At 39.9% G+C, this 27799-nt stretch overlaps 1 protein-coding gene across 1 annotated transcript in view; it reads left to right on the top strand.

Moving 5' to 3' along the window:
• The window catches only part of NCAPD3 (non-SMC condensin II complex subunit D3), a 273275-nt gene that overhangs the window by 11814 nt on the left and 233662 nt on the right, over positions 1-27799 (top strand). Inside the window, exons 5-10 of the mRNA XM_053691510.1 lie at positions 7071-7232; positions 8112-8173; positions 8469-8556; positions 15260-15396; positions 16885-16957; positions 18822-18947. Of these exons, the coding sequence (XP_053547485.1) occupies positions 7071-7232; positions 8112-8173; positions 8469-8556; positions 15260-15396; positions 16885-16957; positions 18822-18947 (648 nt within the window). The remainder of the gene's footprint in view (positions 1-7070; positions 7233-8111; positions 8174-8468; positions 8557-15259; positions 15397-16884; positions 16958-18821; positions 18948-27799) is intronic.

The following is a 27799-nucleotide window of genomic DNA, read 5'->3' as shown; positions in this document are numbered from 1 at the left end:
TATGTGAGAGACTAAGGGGTTAATGGCTTCCCTTATTTATTAAGAGATGGTAACTCTTATGATTATGGCTGAAGGATCTGTTTATAGCAGTAAGCTAAGGCACGGATGGAAGTCTGTTTGAAAAAGTGTTTTAGACATTTTTTTATTACTTGGGATTTCTGGATGTTTCGGTAGCATTTAGATTCCTTTTTCCTTCAGAGGCTATCTGACAGAAACGCACGCTTTTAGCCTGTTGCGCATGTTTCTTTTGCTGCCACTCACGGGCCTTCCCACTCTTCCGCTTGTAATGCTGAGCAGAGAGCGGTGTCATTTTCTGTGAGTCGTCTTCTGTGGCAGTTGTGGGGATGTCGTCTGACCGATCTGCTGGAGGGTCCTACATTTGTATTATCTGCAGCTTCTGTAGGTTACGGTAGGTCCGACTGAGGTGTAGAGGTGCAATTTTTCTTTTGTATACTTAGCATTATTGCGCTCTGAAGGACTACTCTCCGTCTTAAAGTGACAGTTGATATTCAATTATTATCATTCCTTTATTTTTGGGTACTATTTCAGCTATGGACACATGACAGGAGTCTGTTTCTTTTGATAAATGCTTATTATGTTTAGAGGCCCAAATTGTTTTACCTATGCAATTTTGTTCCTCATGTTTAGTTAAGACTCTAAAATGTAAAGATAAATTGCTCCCTTCTGAGCCTATAGTCTCTCAGGATAATACTGTTCAGGATATGCCGCAGCTTTCTCCTCAAATGTCCCAAGCCTCAATGGTTTCACATACAGTGCCCTGCGGTTCCTTTGTTTCCTGGAGGCGTTTATTTGCCAGGAGATTTTGCTGCACAGATAACTTCTGCGGTTTTTGCAGCTATATCTGGTTTCCCTGTTGTGGGTAAGCGCAAGAGGAAATCAAATCATTTTTCTGCTAGTAAGGTGTCTGACCCATCTTCTTCGGTGAAGGTCTCCCATAAGTCTGATGAGGAGGATACCTCAGTAGCTTCTGAGGGTGAGATCTCAGATTCTGACAGTGTAAAACCTTTGACTGATTCTGAAGAAGTTAATTTTAGATTTAAGCTTGAACACCTTTGTTTATTTCTAAAGGAGGTACTGGCTACTTTGGACGATTCTGACCCTTCTGTTGCTGTCAACCCTAAAAAAATCTAGTAAGCTTAATAAATACTATGATGTTCGTTCTTCCGTGGAAGTATTTCCTGTTCCAGACGGTATGTCGGAAATTATAACACCGGGATTCCCTTTTCCCCTTCTCCTGTTTTTAAGACGGTTTCCTGTTGCTGACTCCATTCGGGATTCGTGGCGCACTGTGCCTAAGGTGGAAGAAGCTATTTCTACTCTGGCTAATAGAACTACGATTCTTATAGAGGATAGCTGTTCTTTTAAGGATCCCATGGATAAGAAGCTTGAGGCTTATTTAAAGAAAATGTATATTCATCAGGGATTACAATGGCAACCTGCTGCTAGTATTGCTACGGTTGCAAACGCAACATCTTATTGGTGTGATGCTTTGTCTGAGCTGATTTTAGAAGATGCTTCTTTAGAAGTGATCCAAGATAGGATCAAGGCTCTTAAACTGGCCAATTCCATTATTTCTGATGCCAACAAGCAAGTCATTAGACTGGAAACCAGGATGTCTAGCTTCGCTGTTCTAGCTCGCAGGGCTCTATGGCTAAAATCTTGGTCAGCTGATGTTACTTCCAAGTTTAAGCTCCTGTCTTTACCTTATAAGGGTAAGACTTTTTTTGGCCTGGTCTGGCGGAGATAATTTCTGAGATTACAGGGGGAAAGGGGCCTTTCCTACCTCGGGACAAGAACAATAGACCTAAGCCATCACCGAAATTTACATATTCGTTCCTTTTGTAACTTCAAAGGACAAAAGTCCTCCTCTTCCTCCTCCAAGCCGTAGCAGTCCAAGACCTCCTTGAGATCCAGCCAGCCTTGGAATAAGGGAAAGCAATCGAAGAAGCCTTCATCTGATGCTAAATCAGCATGAAGGGTCCGCCCCCGGTCCGGTATTGGATCAAGTGGGGGGCAGACTTTCTTTTTTTCTTCAAGCTTGGATATGTGATGTCCCAGATCCTTGGGCTGTGGACATAGTATCTCAGGGTTACAAAATAGGATTCAAGACTTGTCCTCCCAGGGGCAGATTCATCCTCTCAAGATTATCTGCAGACCAGGTAAAAAGAGAGGCCTTCTTAAAGGGACACTGAACCAAAAAATTTTATTTCGTGATTCATATAAAACATGCAATTTTAAGCAACTTTCTAATTTACTCCTATTATGAATTTTTCTTCATTCTCTTGCTATCTTTATTTTTTAAACAATTTGATAATAGGAGTAAATTAGAAAGTTGCTTAAAATTTCATGCTCTATCTGAATCACAAAAGAAAATTTGGTTCAGTGTCCCTTTAAGCTTTAAGTTCTCCAGGTTAAGCCTCATGTGGGGGGTTCCGGAGATGGATCTGATGGCGTCTCGTCAAAATGCCAAGCTTCCAAAGTACGGTTCAAGGTGAAGAGATCCTGATAGACGCCCTGGCGGGTCCTTGGAACTTCTCTCTAGCATACCTGCTTCCTCCTTTTGGCTCTCCTTCCACAAGTCATTGCTCGTATGAAACAGGAGAGAGCATTGGTAATTCTAATAGCTCCTGCATGGCCTCATTGGTAATTCTAATAGCTCCTGCATGGCCTCGCAGGATCTGGTTTGTGGATCTGGTGAAGATGTCATCTCTTCCACCTTGGAGGTTACCTGTGAGGAAAGACCTAATTCAGGGTCCTTTCCTCCATCCAAATATATATTCTCTGAAGCTGACTGCTTGGCGATTGAACGCTTAGTTTTGCCAAGCGTGGTTTTTCTGAGTCGGTCATTGATACCATGCTTCAGGCTCGTAAACCAGTTACTCGTAAGATTTACCATAAGGTATGGAGCAAATACCAATATTGGTGTGAATCGAAGTGTTTCTCTTGGAGTAGGGTCAGAATTTCCAAGAATTTTGTCTTTTCTCCAGGAGGGCCTGGAGAAGGGTGTTTTCAGTCAGTACTCTGAAGGGTCTGATTTCTGCAATGTCTATTCTTTTGCACAAACGTCTGGCAGATGTGCCAGATGTTCAGTCTTTTTTTTTTTTTTTCAGGCCCTGGTCAGAACCTGTTGCTCCTCCTTGGAGCTTAAAGTGAAGGTAAACTTTTTGGTGAATCAAAGCCAGTTTTTTAAAAAAAATACTATTTAAAAACAGGGGCACTGTCAATCATCCAAGTTTACAAAGCAGCCATTTTGATTAAAAACGTACCTTTTTTTTTTTTTTTTTTTTTTTTTTTTTTTTTCACAGCCAGAGCAGCTTCCCCCTCCTGGAAATCCTCTCTTCTCACGTCAGCAATGACTAATCTGGCTTCCTCCAATAACAGCTTTCCCCCCAGAGTGGTCATTGCCTGAGGCTATGCTGTGATTGGAGGAAGCCGGATTAGTCATTGCTAACGTGTGAAGAGTGCCCCTGTTTTTAATAGTTCATTTTTAAAAACAGGCTTTCATTCATCAAAGTTTTCCTTCACTTAAACCTTGTTCTTAAAGTTTTGCAGCAGGCTTCGTTTGAGCCAATGCATTCTATTGTTATTAAGTAGTTATCTTGGAAGGTTTTGTTCCTCCTTACTATTTCCTCTGCTCGCAGAGTTTCTGAACTCTCGGCTCTGCAGTGCGATTCCCCTTGCCTTATTTTTTTTATGAGGATAAGGCGGTCCTTCATACTAAGTTTTTGGGTTTTCTCCCTAAGGTTGTATCAGATCTAAATATTAATCAGGAAATTGTTGTTCCTCCTCCTTTTTTGTCCTAATCTTTCTTCCCTTAAGGAACGTCTTTTGCATAACTTGGATGTTGTGCGTGATCTTAAATTTTACCTTCAAGCAACTAAAGATTTTCAGCAGTCTTCTGCCCTATTTGTTGTATTTTCTGGTAAGGGTCAGAAGGCCACTTCTACTACTCTTTCTCTCTGGTTGAGAAGTGTTATCCGGTTAGCTTATGAGACAGCTGGTCAGCAACCTCCTGAGAGCATTACAGCTCATTCTACTAAGGCTATTTCTTCTTCCTGGTACAGCTTTGCAAGGCAGCAACATGGTCCTCTTTTGCATACTTTTTAAAAATTCTACAAATTTGATACTTTTACCTTGGCTGAGGCTTCTTTTGGGAGAAAGGTTCTTCAAGCAGTGGTGCCTTCTGTTTAGGTCCGCCTGTCTTGTTCTCCCTCCCTTTCATTCTGTGTCCTCTAGCTTGGGTATTGGTTCCCACTAGTAATTGGAATGTCGTGGACTCTCTGTGCCATAGGAAATAAAATAAAATGTATTCTTACCTGATAAATGTATTTATTTCCGGGCATGGAGAGTCCAAGACCCCACCCTTAAAGGGACAGTCTAGTCAAAATTAAACTTTCATGATTCAGATAGGGCATGCAATTTTAAACAACTTTCCAATATACTTCTATTATCTAATTTGCTCAATTCTTTAGATATCCTTTGTTGAAGAAATAGCAATGCACATGTGTGAGCCAATCACACAAGGCCTCTATATGCAGCAACCAATCAGCAGCTACTGAGCATATCTAGATATGCTTTTCAGCAAGTGATATCAAGAGAATGAAGCAAATTAGATAATAGAAGTAAATTAGAAAGATGTTTAAAATTACATGCTCTTTCTAAATCATGAAAGAAAAAAAATTGGGTTTCATGTCCCTTTAAATAAGACAGGTTTTTTTTAATTAAACCTCTGGCACCTCTATACCTTTGTGTTATCTTCTTTTTCCATTTCCCTTCGGCCGAATGACTGGGGGTTATGGGTAAGGGAAGTGACACTTAACAGCTCTGCTGGGTGCTCTTTGCTGCCTCCTGCTGGCCAGGAGATGAATATCCCACTAGTAATTTTAATGAAGTCGTGGACTCTCAATGCCCGGAAATAAATGTATCAGTTAAGCATAAATTTTCTTTTTGCTTCTGCCTAAATGCTGTGTTTTTGAGAAGCCCGGCTGGTCATGGATAAGTGTTTCCGTCCCCTAGGATCTCTAGATGTGCAGGAACACCTTGAGACTTCCCTGGCAGCCTCATTCTTTCATCTGAAAAAAGCCCCCTTTTTTTTTACCCTTCAGAAACGCACATACGCATCACAAAAGTCTTTTTCACTCTCTCTTTTAAAGGGGTGTTTGTTGCAACATACAGCTATAGAACGTTAAAGGGATATGAAACCCAACATTTTTTCATGATTCAGAGCATACGATTTTAAACAGCTTTCTGATTTACTTATCAAGTTTTCTTCGTATCTTTTGTTGAAAAACAGGGACATGAGCTCAGAAGCCGGCCCATTTCTGGAGCACTATATGGCAGCTGTTTTGCATTAGATGGCAGCACTACTTCCTGCCATGTAGTGCTCCAAACACCTACTGAGGTATCTTTTCAACAAAGAATACTATTTGAACAAAGCAAATTTGATAATAGAAGTACATTTTAACTTTTTTTTTACCCTGTACGACGCTCGTCGTTATGCCCTTAAGGACCAGCGACGTACCCTGTATGTCTCAGCAGTTCTGGGCTTCTCTCTTCCGTGATCTTGCTCAAAATCGCTAGTTTGCGCTATTTCTGCATGCCCCACGAGTGGGGCACTGCAGAAATAGATTTGCAGAAATAGCGTTAGTGCTGTTCGTTTAAGGAGGGAGGCGGGTGGGCGGCCGGCCCATCGCTTTCTGCCAGTACTTAAGATGGGGGTGACCTTTGGTGGGAGGGAAGAGAGCTGTTTGAGAGGGGTCAAGGGGGGCGCTGATCTCTACACTAAAGCTAAAATTAACCCTACAAGCTGCCTAATTAACCCCTTCACTGTTGGGCATAATACAATTGTGATGCGCATTGGCATTAAGCAGCATTCTAATTACCAAAAAGCAATGCTAAAACCATATGTTTGTTATTTTTGAACAAAGAGGATCTCAGAGAAGCATTTACAACCATTTGTGCCATGATTGCACTAACTGTTTGTAAATAATTTCCATGTGAAGTAATAGATTTTTTTTTTTTTATTATTATTTTTTTTTTAAAATCGCATTTAGCGGTGAAATGGTGGCATGAAATACACCAAAATGGGCCTAGATCAATACTTTGGGTTGTCTACTAAAATAAAAAATATATAGTTTTGATAGGTAAATAATATATTAAAAAAAAAAAAGGCTCTATTTTGGTTTAAATGTAGTGATGGCAAAAATGCTAAAATTGCTCTAGTCTTTTGGGGAAGGTTTTGTCTGAAATGCCCAGTTCTTAAGGGGTTAAAAAAAAGTGTATGCTCTGTCTGAATCACAAATTTTTTGGGTGTCATATCCCTTTTAAGAGGCAACATATAAACACATTTTTTCTCAAATGAATTAAACACAAGCAAATGCTATTAATAAATTTTACTGCAGGAAGCCTTCCTTTACTTTATATATATATATATATATATATATATATATATATATATATATATATATATATATATATATATATATATATATATATATATATATATATATATATATATATATATATATTTTTTTTTTCTCTGTTCCCCCACAAAATGTGTCTGGTTTCCCTACGTTTTGAACACAATTGTTATAAACCTATAAACAGTTTTTATGTAATCCCATTTTTAAAATGAAAGCTGGTTAATATTCTGTCATAGCACGTGTCTAATCTAAAACTGGTAGACAGCATAACATCTTTATCTCTGATAGACGCATCCTCTCCCTCCTGAGCACTGCTTGAAATTCTCAGCATTATTTTATTTTTGCTATACAGAGCATGGTGACCCGTTTAACAAGTTTTATAAATCTGAGATTCTCTTCTAAATATCCTCTACCAACTTTTTCTCTCCATTATCTCGGGGGGGGGGGGGGGGGGGCAGGTGACATCAGTTTCATATGTGTATCAATATGTAATACCCTGCTCATATCCTGTACAAAAATAAAGTTTGCGTTTTTATTTTCTAACCATGCATAAAATCTATATTGAGAAAATACTTTTTAAAATGATAAATCCAGCAAATGTTTCCCTAATTCCCTGTGACATTTCAGCTGGATGATCTGTCTGAAGAAGATGAGGAAGAAGTTTATTTTTCTACCAGAGATCTCATGAATATCCGAGATGCCATTTTCCTCCTTTTGAAGAACTTTTTGCGCCTGCTGCCCAAATTTTCGCTAAAGGAAAAGCCACAGAGCGTACTTCATTGTATGCAGGTAAGGAATAAAATGCTATAGAGAAATTCTGTTGTATCGTAAATGCAATATCAAGCTAGCTTTATCGTAGCCCGTTATTAAACTGGAAAATCCACTAAACTCTTGTTACACAGCTACACTTTAAATTTGCAAATCATTAGAGACGTACTCTTTACTGCATTCATTATTAAAACAACTACATTATTTTGTAACATACAAAAAAATATATTGCTAAAAGGAATGAAAATTGACTTACGCGTATCAACCAAACCCTGATACAGCCATCTACTGCATGCACACTTTTTTTTTTTAACCCCATAAGCACAAGCTTGCAGCTCCCAAATTGTTAAGCACAGAAAAAGATAATTTCACTTATTCATTTTTCCATACTGTGCAATAGCAGGTTACTTAGGAAATAGTTATCTGGTCTAAATAGACAGTATTTCATTTTTTTAAACCACCTGCTTGAAAAATGTCTTCTAGTAAAGCAATAAAACAAGATTATACTTCTTTAACTTTGCTCCTGTGATACCTGTATATGCGATCACACTGCCTGTCATTTTTTGGTACTTGTGTATTAATGGCTATATGTATGTAGTGTTCTGCAATGCATATTACCTTAACCTCACGAGATGTAGTAATTTGTTATTGAACAGATTTAGAGCAGACCACCCCTCTTACCTTATAGAGGCCTCCATTGCACACTCTGCAGTGCTATAGCAATCTTATGCATATATAATATGACCTTAATGCCTCTTTATTTAATGATGTAAGATTTTGTGAGGACACTTTGTATATAAAGTATGGCTTCTTTTCCTTTTTTTTTTTTTTTTTTTTTTTTTTTTATCCTATAAAGCTTTTATTTCAATCAGTTTCTTATGGTGGTGTTTTGTTTTCTAGGTCTTCATTAATTTAACCAGTTTTGAGAACGTCCCACAAGACATACCGTTTTCAAGTGATGTGTGAGTATACCTAGGTAACGTCACTCGTATTGTTGTATCGGAAATTATAAATTTCTTGAGCCAGGGAGCAGCTTTTTTAGGGTCTACATATGTCTATAAAACCCCTGTTTTGGCTCCTATAAATGTTACCAGTCTCTATTTTCTGGCAAATATAAATTTGTTTAGCCCTATTGGAACTCTACTGTATTTCACCTTCTCATCAGTGGTTGTCCCTGCCAAACAAAGCATTTGCTTTCCCAATGCTACGGCAAAAGGAACATTATGTTGTCTTGTTTTTTTGTTTTTGTTTTTTAAGCTCTATTAACCGCATGAAGTATGTGCCTGCACTCGCTTACCACGGGCTATGGTTGCTCTGTTTGCCAATCCACGGGGAAGGAAATCAGGTACTGTTACCGTGTGAATCCTTTACTGCTTTCTGACAGCAATCTGCTATATATTACATTTTGTATTCTTAAGCGGTATGTGAAATGGATCACATTCTCTAGGTTGTAAGTTCCCACAGGAATAGGGCCCTCAATTCCCCTTGTATTTTTGTCTGTAAAATTTTGTCTTATCGTATTGTTTCTCCATTGTACTGTTATCCTTGTACCCATGGGCAGCGCTGCAGAATCTGTTGGCGCTTTATAAATAAAGAATAATAATAAGGCAGGGAGAGTCCACAACTTCATTCCTTACTGTTGGGAAATACAACACCTGGCCACCAGGAGGAGGCAAAGACACCACAGCCAAAGGCTTAAATATCCCTCCCACTTCCCCAATCCCCCCAGTCATTATTTTCCATTTGTCACTAGAGGAGGATGATAGAGAAGTGTCAGAAGATTGGGATAGTCCTTAGTGGGTATGTTCCCCTCAAGAGAGGACTGGAGTTTTAAGTAATCATAAAAACCTCTCAGTGAGAGTATTGATGAAAGTTAGAGTCTGGAGATGCTGGGAAAGTTTTTCTGCGAAGCTCTCCAGGCTATCCAACAACTCCTGAGCAATCCGTGTTAACGAGTTACTCTGCTTGCTTTTTCACACTCGGGTCCCTGTCAGAGCATCGCTACAAGGCTGTAACAAGTATGTGTTATTTTCATATAGCAGGGACGCCTTATATAGGGTCACAGTGTGACTCTTCTATACGTCAGTAGGATTGAGGGTTAATATCTCCTCAGTGGGAGTTTATTGGGAACAGTTTGGGGAGTTTATATACTGCTTTAATATTTGTGAAGAATATTTTCAGGGCTCATTTAGACTGTGTACTTTTGGCTGGAACAGGCAGGTTTCACTTCTGCGAGTTGTGCAGCTCCTAATAGCTTTGTGCACTTTTTTCATAGCCTTGTGCATCATGTGACCGGGTGCGGCTTCATTCACTTGCTTATGATCCTGCTGCAGACAGCACTCCTGAAGAGCTTTTTCTTGACAACTTGTCTGGGTCTAGGAGGTGGTGACTGTCCCAGCCATTGGTTTTGTAGAGGTGCCTTTCTATATTTAAAACCTTTATTTTTGTATCGTTTTTCTCATTGTACTGTGGGATTACATATCTACTATAGAGGACTCTGATAATATGTTAGAAGGTTCCACTCTTTCTGTAGTGCTTTAATAATATCTGCTTATATTGTGAGGAAGCAGTGGTTTGCCCGCCTGCTCAATTTTGTTCCAATTGCCTGGGTACTGTTTTGAAGTCTAAGAAGGGAGCTAAATCTGCTATTAACCCGAGCGCTGTTAGTCTGGAGGGGGCCTTTTAAATTGGCGGTGTCTGCAGCCCTGAGTGCCCTACCTATCTCTGGGGAAACATAAGAGAAAGGTTAAACACGTTTCTCCTGTTTTAGATTTATCTAATTTCCAATCGGATCTAGCTTGTATGTCCCAGCTAGCCAAGGATGAGTTAACCTCTGTGGCGTCAGAGGGTGAACTTTAGGAGTCTGAGACTTCTATTACTAAATCTCCTCCAGCGGAGGAACCCTCCTTTAGATTTAAAATTGAACATCTGCATTTTATACTGAAGGAGTTCCTGTCTACACTAGAAGTTCCAGAGGCTAAGCTACCTGAGAAACCTAATATCCCTAAGTTAGATAGGGTTTATAAAGACAGGAAGGTCCCACAAACTTTTCCGGTCCCAGTTCGTATGGCGAACATTATTAGTAATGAGTGGGAAAGAATTGGAACATCCTTTTCTCCTTCAGCTACTTTTAAGAAATTGTTCCCGGTCCCTGACTTTCAATTAGAGCTGTGGGGCTCCATCCCTAAGGTGGATGGTGCCATTTCGACACTAGCTAAGCGTACTACTATCCCTCTTGAGGATAGCTCTTCCTTTAGAGAACCGATGGATAAGAAGTTGGAAATTTTTCTAAGGAGAATGTTCCAACATGCAGGATTTTGCCTGTCAGAACATATTGAGGTGGAATCTCCCCTTGAGGATATTTAGAAGAGAAATAAAGCTTTAAGAGTAGCTAATTCTTTCATCTGTGATGCGACTATGCAGATTATTTGCCTGAATGCTAAGGCTTCAGGTTCTGCGGTCCTAGCCCGCAGGGCTCTCTGGTTGATGTCTTGGTCTGCAGATATGACTTCTAAATCCAAACTTCTTTCTCTTCCTTTCAAGGGGAAGATTTTATTTGAACCAGGTCTGGACTCCATCATCTCTATGGTGCCTTCTCACCTCCAGGATAAGAACAGACCTAAGGGACGGCAGTCCTCTACCTTTCACTCCTTTCGTTCGGACAAATCCCAACGATCTCAATATTCATCCAAACCCGAGCAGCCCAAAAGCACTTGTAAGCCTGTTCAGTCCTGGAACAAGTCCAAGCAGACAAAGAAGCCTGCCGATAACAAATCGACATGAAGAGGTGGCCCACGATCCGGGATCGGATCGAGTATGGGGCAAATTGTTGCTTTTCTCAGATGCTTAGTTTCAGTATGTTCAGGATCCTTGGGTTCTGGAGGTCGTATCTCAGGGATACCGAATAGGATTCAAATCTCATCTGCCCAGGGGCAGATTCCTACTCTCCAGACTGTCTACAAGTCCAGAGAAGAGGACAGCCTTTTTAGATTGTGTAAGGGATCTATCCTCCTTAGGAGTAATACCTAGTGAGTAATACCTGCATCAGAAAGAGATCTGGGGTTCTATTCAAATCTATTTGTGGTTCCTAAAAAGGAGGGAACTTTTCGTCCAATTCTGGAATTGAAGTGCCTAAACAAATTTCTAAGTGTCTCCTCCTTCAAGATGGAGACTATAAGATCAATTCTTCCCCTGGTTCAGGAGGGACAGTTTATGACTACCATAGATCTGAAGGGTGCATACCTTTACTTTCTGATCCACAGGGAACATTTCCAGTTCCTGGGATTCGCGTTTCTGGATCAACACTTCCAGTTCATAGCACGTCAGTTTGGCTTAGCTACTGCTCCAATCATATTTACCAAGGTTCTGGGGGCCCTTCTAGCGGTTGCCAGAACCTGAGGAATAGCAGTAGCTCTTTACCTGGACGATATGTTGTGTGGTTATTAATTTAAAAAGGTTTCAATTTTTTCCAAACAGTTTATTAGGAATCAATACATGTTAATAATAAGATAAATATTTACAGGTGTGTATATATATGTATATGTGTGTATGTGTATATATGTATATATATGTGTGTATATATATATATATATATATATATATATATATATATATATATATATATATATATATATATATATATATATATATAATTTTACAGCAAAACAGTCCAAATAATTAATACAGGGCAACTCTACTACAACCTCAATTTTTGCAACACTGCTAAAATACTCCTAGGAATATACTCTGCCAAATTCACCAATGTGTCCAAAATCAGCCATCCTTTCAGGAACAGGATAAGAAGGAGAGAGAAGTTTTGGTGTTCTAGTTTTTTAATACCCCAATTCAATAGGGAGTGGTTTATCAAATGCCAGTCAAATGCTATTGGGAGTGTCTTTAGTTCAGAGAGAAAGGTGTATCTGGGGGGGAACGGATTTTAATAACAGCTAGGTCAGTAAGCTATGTCACCACATCCTTGTACAGGCACCATCTTTTCGTCTAGCAAGGAATCACCTTAGCCTTTCTTCTAAGTCTTCTTCGGTCACATGGATGGAAGATAAACTTGGGAAAAGAGTTTGCTTACTCCAAATCCTAGAGTGAATTTCCTGGGCACATTTATAGACTCGGGGTCCATGAAGCTCTTTCTAACAGATCATAGACGTTGCAAGCTAACAACAGTATGTCTTGCCCTCCAGGCCTCCTTGAGACTTTCGGTGGCCCAGTGTATGGAGGTGATTGGACTCATGGTGTCTTGTATGGACATCATTCCCTTTGCCAGATTCCATCTCAGACCTTTACAGCTATGCATGCTGAGACAATGCAACGGCGACCATTCCTGTCACAACAGGATAGATCTCTTATTGGCTCTGTTAAGATCACCTGTCCAAGGCACGTGCATCTTGAGACCGTCCTGGGAGATTGACTACGGACTACTGGTTTCGTCCCAGTTTATCAGATTCCAATCAGACAATGTAACTTCGGTAGCCTACATCAACCACCAGGGAGGAACGAGAAGTTCCTTAGCGATGAGAGAAGTATCTCAAATCCTAGAATGGGTGGAGGCCTAACTCTGTACGCTGTCGGCGATCCACATTCCGGGTGTGGACAACTGGGAAGCAGGCTTCCTCAGCTGGCAATCCTTTCACCCGGGGGAATGGTCTCTCCACCCAGAGGTGCAACAGATGGGGGATGCCAGAGATAGACCTCATGGCCTCCTGTCTCAATGCCTAACTACCCAAGTACGGGTCGAGATTGAGGTATCCTCAATCTGTTCTAATAGATGCCCTAGCGGTTCCATGGAGGTTCAGACTCCTATCTCTTTCCTCCATTACCTCTTCTTTCTCGTGTGGTGGCCCTCATCTAACAGGAGCAAGCATCAGTGATTCTAATTGCTTTATCCTGGCCGTGAAGGACTTGGTTCGCGGATCTGTTGGGGATGTCCTAATCTCCTCCGTGGAGGTTACAGTGTCGCTGGGACCTGCTGATACAGGGTCCCTTCCTTCATCAAAATCTATATTATCGGAGTCTGACTGCGTGGAGATTGAACCCTTAGTCTTAGCCAAGAGAGGTTTCTTTGAGAGTGTCATCAACACTTTGGACAGATAGCTTAGCATGCTAAGGCATTGTGGCTCTGTAGCAACCCAAAGGTTGCAGGTTCGATCCCTAGCAAGGTCCACTCAGCCTTTCATCCTTCCAAGGTCGATACAATGAGAAGCACCTTGAAACGCTTATGGGTGATTAGCCGCGCTTTACAAGTACCCCATTCATTCAAGCTCTTAAGCCAGTTACTCGACGCATCTACCATTAGGTGTGGTTGACATATCTGCACTGGTGTGAGGAGCATAGTTTTTCTTGGCATAAGTTTTTAAAGTTGCCAGAATTTTATCTTTATCCTGGATGGACTGGAGAAGGGTCTAGCTGCTAGTTCCCGGAAGGGACAGATATCGGCCCTGTCGGTGTTGCTGCACAAGAGATTAGCTGAGCTTCCGGATGTGCAGCCCTTTAAGGCTCTGACTAGGATCAGACCTGTGTTTAGAAAGATGGCTCCGCCATGGAGTCTCAATCTTGTTGTTCATGTGTTGCAGCATGCTCCGTTTGAGCCCATGCATAATGTTGACATTAAACTATCTTGGAAGGTTTTGTTTCTATTGGATATTGCCTCTGCTCACAGATACACTGAGATTTTTGCATTGATATGTGAACCCCCTTACCTTGTTTATCATGCCGATAAGGCGGTTTTTCGTACTAAGTTAGGTTTCCTTCCTAAGGTGGTGTCAGATTGCAACATTAATCAAGAGTGTTGTTCCTTCCTTTTTGTCCCGATCCTTCGGCGAAGGAACGTTTGCTTCAAAATCTAGATGTGGTTCGTGCCTTGAAGTTCTTCCTTCAGGCTAGTAAGGAATTAAGGCAATCTTCATCTTTGTCATCCATGCAGGTAAGCGTAGGGGTCAAAAGGCCACTACGTCTTCCCTGTCTTTCTGGTTAAGAAGTGTCATCCGCCTAGCTTATGAGACGGAGGGACAACAACCTCTTGAGAGGATTACGGCTCATTCCACTAGTAGTAGCTTTTTCCTGGGCTTTTAAGAACGAAGCCTCAATGGATCAGATTTGTAAGGAGACTACCTGGTCCTCCTTACATACTTTTTATCTATACAAAATACAAATGTGATGTTTTAACTTTGGCTGAAGCAGCTTTCGGGAGAAAGGTTTTGCAGGCTGTGGTGCCCTCAGATTAGAGTCCACCTCTTCTTTTTTTTTTTTTTTTTATTCCCTCCTGTTACTCCTTCAGTGTCCTTTGGAGCTTGGGTATTTGTTTTCCCAACAGTAAGGAATGAATTTGTTGACTCACTGCCTTATGGAAAGAAAGCAAAATTTATGCTTACCAGATAAATTCCTTTCTTTCCTGGCAGGGAGAGTCTACGACCCCGTCCGTTAGTTATTCTTTGTTTGGGCAGCTCCCTCTTTGTTTTTCTTCTGGCACCTTTTATACCCTGATGTTTCTCCTCCTTTTCCTCGTTCCCTTGGCTGAATGACTGGGGGGATAGGGGAAGTGAGAGGGATATTTAAAGCCTTTGGCTGGCGTGTCTTTGCCTCCTCCTGGTGGCCAGGTGTTGTATTTCCCAACAGTAAGGAATGCTGTTGTGGACTCCCTGCCAGGAAAGAAAGGAATTCATCTGGTAAGCATAAATTTTGTTTCCATATATTCTAGGTTTTTAATCTCCTGTAAATATGATCCTCCTTATTCACACTTGTAAAGTAATTGCTCTTCTATTAGTCATTTTTTACTTTTTGTTTTTTTTCTTTAACGTTGTGATAAGATTCTCAAACTCATTCCCTGGGGTGAGTGTGATTGCCGGAAATAGACTGTAGCAGGTTAATCGGATTCATTTAAACAATTATTTCTATCTATATGAAAAGTAAGTTCTGCACCGATATTTCAATGAACAGTTTTGCTTTCTTGTCCCATCTGTTTTCATCTGTACTTGTCAGATAAGCACAAAATGTAGCACAAAACGTTGATTTTACAAACCTTTTTTGTCTCCTGTCAGACTCTGCGCCGACTTTTCCAGCGTCTACTCAACGTCATCCTGATGACAAAGGGAGGGGAGGGCTCTGCAGCTGCTGCCCTCCTGGTTATCAATGCTCCGGTTACTAGTGCCAGGAACCAAGCAATCAGATTTGTCAGGTGCTGTTGATGAACGTATAGTAGCTTATCACTGTCACTATACAGGAATATGTGCTAAGCTATTGAACAGGAAACTTTCATTAACCTTCCTATTTAAATAAATAATAAACACATCTGTTTTTCCTAGAAAGGCCAAAAAGCAAAATCTGTCACCTAGGTTTTCAAAATGCTAAAAATCCTCTAAAGCAACAATTTGATGAGCAGGTTACAGAAATGAGAAATTACACAATTTTCAGAATTAAATTGCATGAAATATAAATGTTAAGTTGTTTTACTTTGCATACTTTAATTTCATTCTAAAAGTGTTTAAACCTTTATCTTAAAGGAACAGTTAGCTTTAAAATTGTTACGGTTTAAAAAGATAGATAACCCCTTTACTACCCATTCCCCAGCTTTGCACAACTAACATTGTTATATTAATATAATTTATAACATTTAAACCTTTACATTTCTGCCTGTTTCTAAGACACTACAGACAGCCTCTTGTCACATGATTTTTTTTATATGCTTTTCACAACAGGAGACTGCTAGTTCATATGAACAATAAAGATAACATTGTGCTCACTCCCATGTAGTTGTGCAGAACACAGCACTAATTGGCTAAAATGCTGGTCAATTCATAATAAATAAATTAAATTGCTCTGAGATAAGGGGGCAGTCTGCAGAGGCTTAGATACAAGGTAATCACAGAGGTAAAAAGTATATTAATATAAAAGTGTTGGTTATGCACTAATATATGAACTGACTGACTCACTGCTGCAAATACAACCGATGTAACAAGCTACCCCAACCTTATGTCTCTGCACCCTAAACCTGTAGACTGTGAGCTCTCCTGAGCAGGGCCCTCTTCCTCCTGTACTAAATCTGTATAGTTTTGTATTTTATCACAAATCCTTGTTATTGTATACCCCTATCATTGTACCCAGCGCTACGGAATTTGGCGGCGCTATACAAATATGATGATGATATGCAAAACTTTAGAATGGGTTATAACGGGATTATCTATCTTTTTAACAATAACATTTTTGGAGTAGACTATTTAAATGTCTGTAAAGTAAAAATGTAAAATCCCATGCTCTTGTCTGAATCATGAACATTTAACAACTCTTCACTTTTCTTCTATTATCAAATGTACTTTGTTCTCTTGGTATCTTTTGTTGAACACGTCAGATAAGCCAATGACAAGGCATATATCTGCATTCACCAATCACCAGCTAACTCCCAGTAGTGCATTGCTGCTCCAGAGCCTACCCAGGTATGCTCTTCAATAAAATGTACCAAGAGAACAAAGTATATTTAATAATAGACGTGGAGAGCTGTGTGACATTACTTGCTCTTTCTGAAGCATAAAAATGTGTGCTTGTTCTTCTTGCGATTCTGTGCCTGTAGGTGGCTCTGTGCTTGATAATTGTTCTCATGATAATAAAATAATGCATTTTAAAGGCTGGATGCTGATAGCTGAACATAATCTCACCGTCTCTTCTGCAGTTTCTTGGTGGATGAGTTGAAGGACGTGGCTTTTCCCGTGCTGCACATCCTGCTGCAACACATTTGTGTCAAGGTACGCAGTTTGTGGCTTTAGACGGAGCACCTGTCTTAAAGGGACATGAAACACAAATTTTTTCTTTCATGATTCAGATAGAGAAATTTTTTTTTTTTTTAAAGTTTCTTATTTACTTCTATCAAATTTGCATCATTCTCATCTTAATTTTTGTTGAAGCGATATCTAGATAGGTGGCATGCACATATCTGCAGCGCTACATGACATGAAATAGTGTTGCCATATAAGTGACTGACAGTTAATGGGACATATCAGTGACTGACAGTTAATGGGACATATCAGTGACTGACAGTTAATGGGACATATCAGTGACTGACCGTTAATGGGACATATCAGTGACTGACGGTTAATCCTTTGCTTCATCCTAATAACGTATTCAGCAGTTAAATGCTTCTATATTCTTGCTCAATTATACAACTGACCCAACATGTTTAATTTACACAACACATGGAAAATGGTGGATTAATTTGCAATGAATAAAAGTTTAAACTTTCTTTTAGCTGCATAAGATAACCGGTATAGAATGTGCATGTGTTTTTATTTTTTGATTGTTTTTTATATGAATAGTGAGAAGAGCAGTGCAACACTGATAACTATGCAAACTGACGTTAATGTAACAAAATCTAGATAGGCACTTCACTGAAAATAAACAAGAAATATGGCATATAAACAATATAAAGTGAAGTCTCAGTGTAAATAGTAACCGTATGTGTACACTTTGCACTGATGAGGGAGGGATGTGTGTCCACTTAGATCCAGATAATGTAGACATTTCTTAAACCATATGCCTTCTTTCAACTAAAATGCCTCAAAATATGGACGGAAGTCATACAGCTTAAGAACTATATCTAAATTGCCTTAATCTAAGTGGACGCACATCCTTCACTGCGTGCACAGTATACACGTACTGTATTCTATTTTATGAGACTAAACAGCAACTGGAACAAAAAATCCATACTCGTCCTGCAAGGTGCAGTCTATTTTAGCTCACTTTGACTTTCACAGAGGAGAAATATCCTGTAGTATATAGGAAGACGATATAAAAATGTGCTGCTATAAAAACACAAGCTTTTGAAGCATCGTTTGTTTATTCCGATAATAAAGTAACAGTTCGCACTAAACTATACACACGCCAAATAATTAAATCAATACAAAAACAATAGCGTGAAACAATATAAGTGAATATATTTTTTTTATTTTGCCAAAGGAATATATGGATTATTTACATAAGTGGTCTGTCCCTTTAAGGCCAATGGGGTAATTCCTCCAGCGCTGTATCTCAAAAGGAAAAGACACACACACAATAGTGAGTACTGTCTGGAAAGCAAACTGATTATTCATGGAATTTTACACATTACAGAGCTTATAACTCAGCTCTAGGTTTCCAGACAGGTAGGTTGTAATGACAGGAAAACTGCTTCAAGATGAATATTTAAAAGGTTGTATTTAAGTATATAGGACATAAAGACAATATACACTTTTAACAAGATCGTCCCACCGCTAAGCTGTGTAAGTTAGCAAACTTTTGAGAGAGAGCGCTGGAGGAATTACCCCTTTGGCCTTAAAGGGACAGACCACTCTTTTATGCAAATAATCCCCATATCCTTTTTGGAAAATCAAAAAATATATTCACACTTATATTTCACTTTTATTGTTTTTTTTTCATTGTTTGGTTATTGTTCAGCACTTTTTCTATATTTAAAAAACAAAACAAAAAAAAAAACCAACAACTTTATCATCCAGGCAATTCTGAATAGTTAGAATCAACAAAAAGTAGTAATAAACCTAGGTGGTGTCTGACATGCCCAGTAAGCACTTTTGTCTTATTTCACTTATGCAATATGTTTCTTTTACTTGTGCCTAGTTTCCAGATAAGTCCGACTACCGTCTGAGTGCTGCACAGGCTTTGGTAAAACTCCTGGATAAACTGCCCAATGCTGAATATGCCACTTTCATTGACTGGCTTCACCGCTATTCTAAAAACACTAAGGTTTGTGTTTATATAATGGCTCATTATGCTTCAATTGTGTTAGCATTTATAAATATCTCTGTCCTAACATTACTATTTCAACATATACAGTCGTATGCAAAAGCTTAGGCACTCCTGATAATTTTCATCTATAAATAATTGGGTGTTTGGATTAGCAATTTCATTTTGATCTATCAAATAACTGAAGGACACAGTAATATTTCAGTGGTGAAATGAGGTTTATTGGATTAACAGAAAATGTGCAATATGCATCAAAAGAAATTAGACAGGTGCATAAATTTGAGCACCCCAACAGAAATATCGCATCAATATTTAGTAGAGCCTCCTATAGCAGAAATAACAGCCTCTAGATGCTTCATATAGCCTGTAATGAGTGTCTGGATTCTGGATGAAGGTATTTTGGACCATTCCTCCTTGCAAAACATCTCCAGTTCAGTTAGGTTTGATGGTTGCCGAGCATGCACAGCCCGCTTCAAATCACCCCACATATTTTCAATGATATTCAGGTCTGGGGACTGGAATGGTCATTCCAGAACATTGTACTTGTTCCTCTGCATAAATGCCAGAGTAGATTTTGAGCAGTGTTTTGGGTCATTGTCTTGTTGAAATATCCAGCCCGGCGTAACTTCAACTTTGGACTGATTCCTCAACATTATTCTCAAGTATCTGCTGATATTGAGTGGAATCCATGCAACCCTCAACTTTAACAAGATTCCCAGTATCAGCACTGGCCACACAGCCCCACAGCATGATGGAACATCCACCAAATTTTACTGTGGGTAGCAAGTGTTTGTCTTGGAACGCTGTGTTCTTTTGCCGCCATGCATAACGCCCCTTGTTATGACCAAATAACTCAATCTTTGTTTCATCAGTTCACAGCACCTTCTTCCAAAATGAAGCTGGCTTGTCCAAATGTGCGTTTGCATACCTCAAGCGACTGTTTATGGCAAGGCATCACTCTCCCATACAGCGTCTTCTTGTGCAAAGTGTGCTGAATTGTTCAACGATGCACAGTGACACCATCTGCAGCAAGATGATCTTGTAGGTCTTGGTGGTCTGTGGGCTGTTTTTGACCGTTCTCACCATCCTTTGCCTCTGATATTTTACTTGGCCTGCCACTTCTGGCCTTAACAAGAACTATGCCTGTGGTCTTCCATTTCCTCACTATGTTCCTCACAGTGGACACTGACAGCTTAAATCTCTGCAATAGTTTTTTGTATCCTTCCCCTAAACCATAATGTTGAACAATCTTTGTTTTCAGGTCATTTGAGAGTTGTTTTGAGGCCCCCATGTTGCCACTCTTCAGAGGAGAGTCAAAGAGAACAACTTCTTGCAATTGGCCACCTTAAATACATTTTCTCATGATTGGATGCACCGGTCTATGAAGTTCAAGACTTAATGGGCTCACCAAACCAATTGTGTGTTCCAATTAATCAGTGCTAGGTAGTTACAGGTATTCATATCAACAAAATGACAACGGTGCCCAAATTTATGCACCTGTCTAATTTCGTTTTGATGCATATTGCACATTTTCTGTTAATCCAATAAACCTCATTTCACTACTGAAATATTACAGTGTCTTTCAGTTATTTGATAGATCAAAATGAAATTGCTAATCCAAACACCCAATTATTTATTAATGGAAATCATGGAAATTGTCAGGGGTGCCTAAACTTTTGCAATACGACGGTATATGTGCATTGATGTTAGTTAACAGTTGGGCCTTCCTAACAGGACATATTTTCATGATATCTGAACTGGAGCACAGGTGAAATAATGGGCTGATTATTAACCTGCTCTCACCCAAGGTAATCCTGAAAATCTGACCTACTAGGGAAGCCTGAGGACTGGTTTAAAACCCCTGGTTTGCAGCAACCATTCATAGTGTACACATCAGTGCCAAGGGGAAATGTTTAACTGCTTATTACTTTTATAGAAACGTTTCATTTAATGAAATACCAGTTTTCTTCATAAATGGAAAGAGTCCACAGCTGCATTCATTACTTTTGGGAATTCGGAACCTGGCGACCAGGAGGAGGCAAAGACACCCCACCCAAAGGCTTAAATACCTCCCCCACTTCCCTCTTCCCCCTGTCATTCTTTGCCTTTCGTTCCAGGAGGTTGGCAGAGAAGTGTCATAAGTTTTCGATAGTCTCTTATGGAGGATAGTACTCTTTGGCATGGGACTGGAGTTTTAAGTAGTCCTGTCAGCCTCTCAGTGAGAGCATGGGTGAAAGTTAGAGTCCGGAGATGCAGGGGGAGTCTTTCTTCAAAACCATCCCGACTCATATTAGCAGCTCCACAAGAAATAGGCATTGACTAGTTTCGCTGCCTGCTTTTTTCTCTCAAGTCCATGGCAGAAGCGACGCTATCATCTGTCACGCCTTGAAGGGCCGTGTTCCTGTTCCATGGCGTAACATAGTAGATGAGGTTGAAAAAAATCCGAAGTCTATCAAGTTCAACCTATACAGATCTAAAATACTTACAAGCTCCAGTTAAGCTTAAATAATCCCACTAAAAGGTGACCCATTTAATACTAGCAATCATAACTATGAATTCTGTTTATAGACGGAAATGTATCCAAACATTTTTTAAATGTATCTAGGGTGTTGGCATTAGGGGGGATCCGGTACACGGTCAAAAACTCAAGTTAGTGCAGAAAAAAAAGCCTTATAGCAACAATTGGAACCTCAGTTTACCCGGCGTGCCATAGCAGATGGCTGATCAGGCCAAGAGACAAGACAAAAAGTACAAAAAATAGCAGGCACTGCTCAGCTAGTGAAAATAAAAAATACACATTTTATTAGTACACATAGAAATGGAGAGCTCCCAGACAGGGGACAACAAAAAAGGACTGTTTTACTCGTTTCACGCCCCCTAGTGGTGCTTAATCATAGACTGCAGGTGCAGTGATTAGAGTCAGAACTGAGATGGTTAACACACAAAGGCAATTTCAGGTGTGGTAGTAGAAACTGCAACACTTGTGCCTTAATACTAAAAGGTCATACATTTACTTCTAGTGTCACCAACCAAGTTTTTGATATTGATTTTTATGCTAACTGCAGTACCCAAAGGGCTGTATATTTATTGACATGCAACCTATGTAAATATCAATATACAGGACAAACATCCAGAGAGTTAAGAAAAAGAGTAGGAGAACATGTTAGGGGTGTCAAAAATTATGTGAAAGAATCTGCTGTTGCCAGCCATTTCAATGGCATACACTTTACAAATAAAGCAGATATATTGGTACAAATAATAGATTTAGCACGGGTACCTATTTGAGGGGTTAACAAACATAAAATCCTTGACAAAAAAAGAATTGTTTTGGATTTTAAAACTTCAAACCAAAACCCCCTCAGGTATCAATAGAGAATTTGACATCCGTTATTTTATTGATGACGGAGTTTTACATTCACATAAATTTCAGCATATTCCATAATATTTGTCTATATTTTCTAATATTAGGACCCATGAATAATAGATTTGTATATTATTATTATTATTATTATTATTATTATGGGTATTAACATTTTGACCTTCCAGTATTTAGCATTGCCTATAGACCATTGTGTTAAATATTAGTTCATAAATTGTAAAATTTTACAAATATGTATAAATTCACACATGTGAGTTGTTTGCTATTTTGCATATCACTGTTATTATATTGTACAAGCAATGTTGCTTTTTTATTTTCCACTTTGCATTAAGTATGTTTTTAAACTTTTTTTGTGGTCAGTTGGGGGTTAACCTGTTGCTGCTCTTTGCATAAATAGGTGGCCTCATCAATGCACCTGCAGTCTATGATTAAGCGCCACTAGGGGGCGTGAGACGCGTAGGGTATTGGCATTCACTACCTCCTTTGGTAATGAGTTCCACAATTTTATTGCTCTTACAGTGAAAAAACTTTTCCGTTGCATAAGATTAAATCTCCTTTCCTCCAACCTTAAATTGTGACCCCTTGTTCAAACAATTTTCTTGGCATAAACAGAGCTTCTGCCATCTCTGTATATGGGCCTTGAATATATTTATATAAAGTAATCATGTCACACCTCAAGCGCCTCTTTTCTAAAGAAAATAGACCCAGTTTGACTAGCCTCTCCTCATAGCTTAAATTCTCCAATCCCCTTATTAGTGTAGATTCCCGTAAGATTGTTTCATTTTACTTTCATCATGGATGTATTGTAATTACAGCTGTTTATCCGAGAGGGGCTACAACCTTTTCGGGGATAACTTTAACATAGGTTCTCAGTGAGGCTCCTTTTTGTATCTAGGAATTAAGGGTTAATATCTCCTGAGGGGGGTTATTGAACAGGGGGTTTATATTCATGTTTGTTATTCTGTCTGCTACTGTGTAGTGTTGCTTCTGCTCATGGCTATTTTGGAACATAACGGCCTATGTTTAGTCACGCAGCCTTTAAGGTCAGGCGCGCTTTTGCATGGACTGCGCGGTTTACCTTGTGACTCCATTTCCGCATTCCTGATCGTGTGGCGACTGAGCAATCCTGGTCCGCTGGTGTCTGGTTCTCTGGAGGGGGTGAGTGCCCCTGCCATTGGGGTGTAAGGTGCCGTTTAGATTTTTCTTATGGTCCATTTTTTATTCGGTGTCCCAGTTATGGAGGTTTCTGATTTTTTGGAGATGGATGTCTCTGATTAAGACTCTACTTCTTTTGAAGAATATGAATTGGCCCGGGTGACACATGCCCATCAGTTATGTTCCGAATGCCGTTTTAGAGTGCTCTGTTCCTCGGGATTCTATTTCCCACAAGATGAGTTCCCTACCACCAACTCTTACTACGCATGCAGGTAACCCAAATGCTACTTATCCTTCTATGGAGTGTGGCCTGTTCCCACCAGAGGTTGCAACACGGCTCCCATGGCCATATCTTTGGCGCTGGCACATCTGCACCTCCTGGGAGTGTTCTTACGATATTGTCCGTGTTCCGTTAACTGGGACTAGTCAGGCGTGGGATCGCCTGGTTCAGTTCAGCTCTCCTGGGGAGTGACTACCCCTGAGGCCTCAGGGGGTCAACCTTCAGCTAGCATCCTGAGAGGACTTGAGGGTCCGTAGTTGCTTAGGGGCATGGGGGATTGGTTCAGTCCACATTCGCCTTTCAATCTAGTGGGCCGGAACTCTGTTGAGATCCGCAGCGACATGCTCAGTCGTTTCCGATTTTTCCGGGAACTAGAGTGTTCCTTCCCGTTGGGGGTTGGAGGATTTAGGTCCTTCATACCGCTGTTCTTATGGTTTTGCCTTTCATGGTCTCTTTGGAAGTGTCCTTTTAGGACTTGTTCCTTTTAGACGTTTTCTTCCTTTGGGTCGAGACTCTCTGGACATCATCCGGTTTTTCTGGCAGCTTTGGCCGCTTAATTAGGAAATGAAGGCTGTGAGGCTCTGTCTTCTTTCGGGAGTTAGTCGTCTCCATATCAGGGGTGATAGGAGGTGTTGTCTCTTTCCAAGCTTTTTGCTTAGGGGATTGCTTTTCTGCCTGGGTTAGGGATGCTTTGCATCCCTTGGGTGTGGTCCTCTGGAACGTTAATTTGAAAGGATTATGGAGACTAGCCTTTCTTTCTACTCTTTTGGGTGGCTCTGTTCTCGTTCTCATTTCCCTTAGTGTTGCCCTTGGGGCCTTTGGGCTCTAGAGAAATTGCATGACTTGTCGCGGCCTTCCTTTTTGCGACTTGGGGACCTTCGTCTTCAGTTGCTTTTTATAGTGCGGTTGCACTGTGTTAGGGGAAGATCCTCTCTTTTTCAGACTCCAGCTTTATCCCGTGGTTTCTGTATTTCTGAGGTCTGGGCATTGCCTCCCCTTGTTTCTATGAGACTGGTGGGTCTCTGTTGGTCTGGAGTTCCTTATGCAAGCTGGACAACTAGCTCAGCATACTAATGCACTGTGGCTACTCTGCGCTGTAGCAAACCGAGGGTTGCAAGTTGGATCCCCGGTGAGGGGCCTTCCTCCTTTCGAGGTTGATAAGATGAGCAGCGCCTTGAGTCCCTTAAGGGGGATTAGCCGCGCTTTACAAGTACATTCATGTTTTCTCTGTGTCTTTTCTTCTTTGTGGAAGAATACGGTAGCTTGTTCCCTTTCTTTAGTAAGGGGTGTGTTGTTTGGAGGCTGACTGCTAAGCAACGGTGTCTCCTGGAGGCTGTTGATTCAGTCGAGTCTAGTTCCTGCGGTCTCTAGCAAGGCTTGTGGACTATCTGCTGTCAATGTCCTTGGACCTTTTCCTTTTTTTTCAAAGTTATCCTCGGCTTCGGACGAAGCAGGATTTTGTTGAGTAGGTGTTTTCAGGCCTGGTGCCCTCAGAATGGGCCGCCTCTTGTAACCTTCCGTTTTTGCATTCAGTGTCCTCTCTAGCTTGGGTGTTCTTTTCCCAAAAGTAATGAATGCAGTTGTGGACTCTTTCCATTTATGAATAAAAACTTTAATTATGCTTGCCTGATATTTTTATTTTCTTCAGATGGAAAGAGTCCACAGCTCCCCGCCCGTATTTTTCTGTGGGGCATCTTATTTTTGTTCTGGCACATTTTTCACCCTGATATTTCTTCTACTGTTCCCCCAGTCATTCTACCGAGGGAACAAGGATGAGGGAAGTGAGAAAGGTATTTAAGCCTTTGGCTGGGGTGTCTTTGCCTTCTCCTGGTGGCCAGGTTCTGAATTCCCAAAAGTAATGAATGCAGCTGTAGACTCTTTCCATCTGAAGAATAGAAAATGATCAGGTAAGCATAATTTTAATTTTTTAAACATGCTTAGATTTTGTTTTTGTGTGAAAACAATGTGTCAAAAGTAATTGAAAATCTAACTGAAACTTCTTTCAAATGCAAGTCTGTTTATTACTCGTGCAGACATATTAGGACTCAATAGCTGGTGCTATATTATCCTAATGTAGACCCAAATATGTGACATTAAAAACAGCAATCTAAAAAATGTGCTGGTGATAGAATGGTTTTTGACTTTTGCTCTAACACTTCCCACCCACCCCAAAGTTTCCAAGCTTCTCCTTCCAGAGGTTTGGCATCCAGGACCCATACCCAATCTGAGAAACCTTTTCTGGAGAAGTCCTCTAGAATGAAGGTGAATACTGGGTATACTGCTGATTAGTGTAGATCCGTACTAATGGGAAATGTTTAACCACTTCTTATTATTAAGGTAAAAACAATGTGTCAAAAGTAATTTAAAATCTAAATAAAACTTCTTTCAAATGCAAGTCTGTACATTACTGGTGCAGACATATTAGGACTCAATAGCTGGTGCTATATTATCCTAATGTAGACCCAAATACGTGACATTTAAAAACAACAATGTGAAAATGTGCTGGTGATAGAATGGTTTTGACTTCTCTAACACCCACTCCAAAGTTTTCAAGCTTCTCCTTCTAGAGCTTTTGGCATCTAGGAGCCAAACCACATCTGAGAAACCTTTTCTGGAGAAGACCTCTAGTATGAAGGCGAATACTGAGGGTACTGCTTCAGGACAGGAATGTGTTGAGCACTAGGAATCAGCCAGTTACTCCAGTATTTGTGGTTCCTCTATAGTTTATTTTTTTTTCTTTCCCCCATAGTTTCTATTAAGGCTTAAATTGCACAGCCCAAGTAGCAATGAGAGTACAACTGGCACCCAATGACAGACATTTTTTATATTGTCAACATTAAATGGATACTAAACCCAATTTTTTTTTTTTTTTTTCATGATTCAGATAAAACCTGCAATTTTAAGCAACTTTCTTATTCACTCCTATTATTAATTTTTTCTTCGTTCTCTTACTTTTCTGATATTGATAATCTGAATCTGCTGGGCCTGCTGAAAAACAAAATATAATTTGTGTGGGTCACTCACTAAAATTTGACTTACAGTAGTGTTTAAATATAGGTTGCAAAAAAAACTCAAAATTGGCTTAGCACTGGGGTGTGAAAATGAGTTAGAAACAAAATGGTTAAGGACAAAAAAATTTTTAAAACCCATTTCTCTTGTAAGGTGTATCCAGTCCACGGATCATCCATTACTTGTGGGATATTCTCATTCCCAACAGGAAGTTGCAAGAGGACACCCACAGCAGAGCTGTAATATAGCTCCTCCCCTAACTGTCATAGCCAGTCATTTTCTTGCAACTCTCAACAAGCAAGGACGTTGTAGGAGAGAGTGGTTAAATATAGCTAGTTTATTTTCTTCAATCAAAAGTTTGTTATTTTTAAATAGTACCGAAGTTGTGCTATTTTATCTCAGGCAGTAAATAGAAGAAGAATCTGCCTGAGGTTTCTATGATCTTAGCAGGTTGTAACTAAGATCCATTGCTATTCTCACATATGTCTGAGGGGATTACACAGATGAGGTAACTTCAGCGAGAGAATGGCATGCAGTTTATTCTGCTATCAGGTATGTGCAGTTATAATTTTTTCTAGAGATGGAAAACACTAGAAAATGCTGCTGATACCGGATTAATGTAAGTTAAGCCTGAATACAGTGATTTAATAACAACTGGTATCATGCTTACTCCCAGGGGTAATGCCCTTATGATATTGCAATATAAAACATTTGCTGGCATGTTTAATCTTTTTTATATATGCTTTGGTGATTAAACTTTATTGGGGCCTAGTTTTTTCCACATGGCTGGCTTAAATTTTGACTAGAAACAATTTCCTCTGTTGTAGTATAAAAGTTACAGTTGGTGCAGTTAAAATTACAAACTGTGACATCCAGCTTCCCTCAAAGGCCCTCTGAATGCTATAGGACATCTCTAAAGGGCCCAAAGGCTTTCCAAAGTAGTTTATTGGGGAAGGTAGGGCCACAGCTTGCTGTGGCAGTTGGTTGTGACTGTTAAAAAACGTCTCTTTTGTTTTTTTTTTTATCCGT

The sequence above is a fragment of the Bombina bombina genome, chromosome 8, assembly GCF_027579735.1.
Source record: "Bombina bombina isolate aBomBom1 chromosome 8, aBomBom1.pri, whole genome shotgun sequence".
Lineage (NCBI taxonomy): Eukaryota > Metazoa > Chordata > Amphibia > Anura > Bombinatoridae > Bombina > Bombina bombina.
Note: the sequence above shows the minus strand (reverse complement) of the source record. Positions and strands in the feature narration are given on the sequence as shown.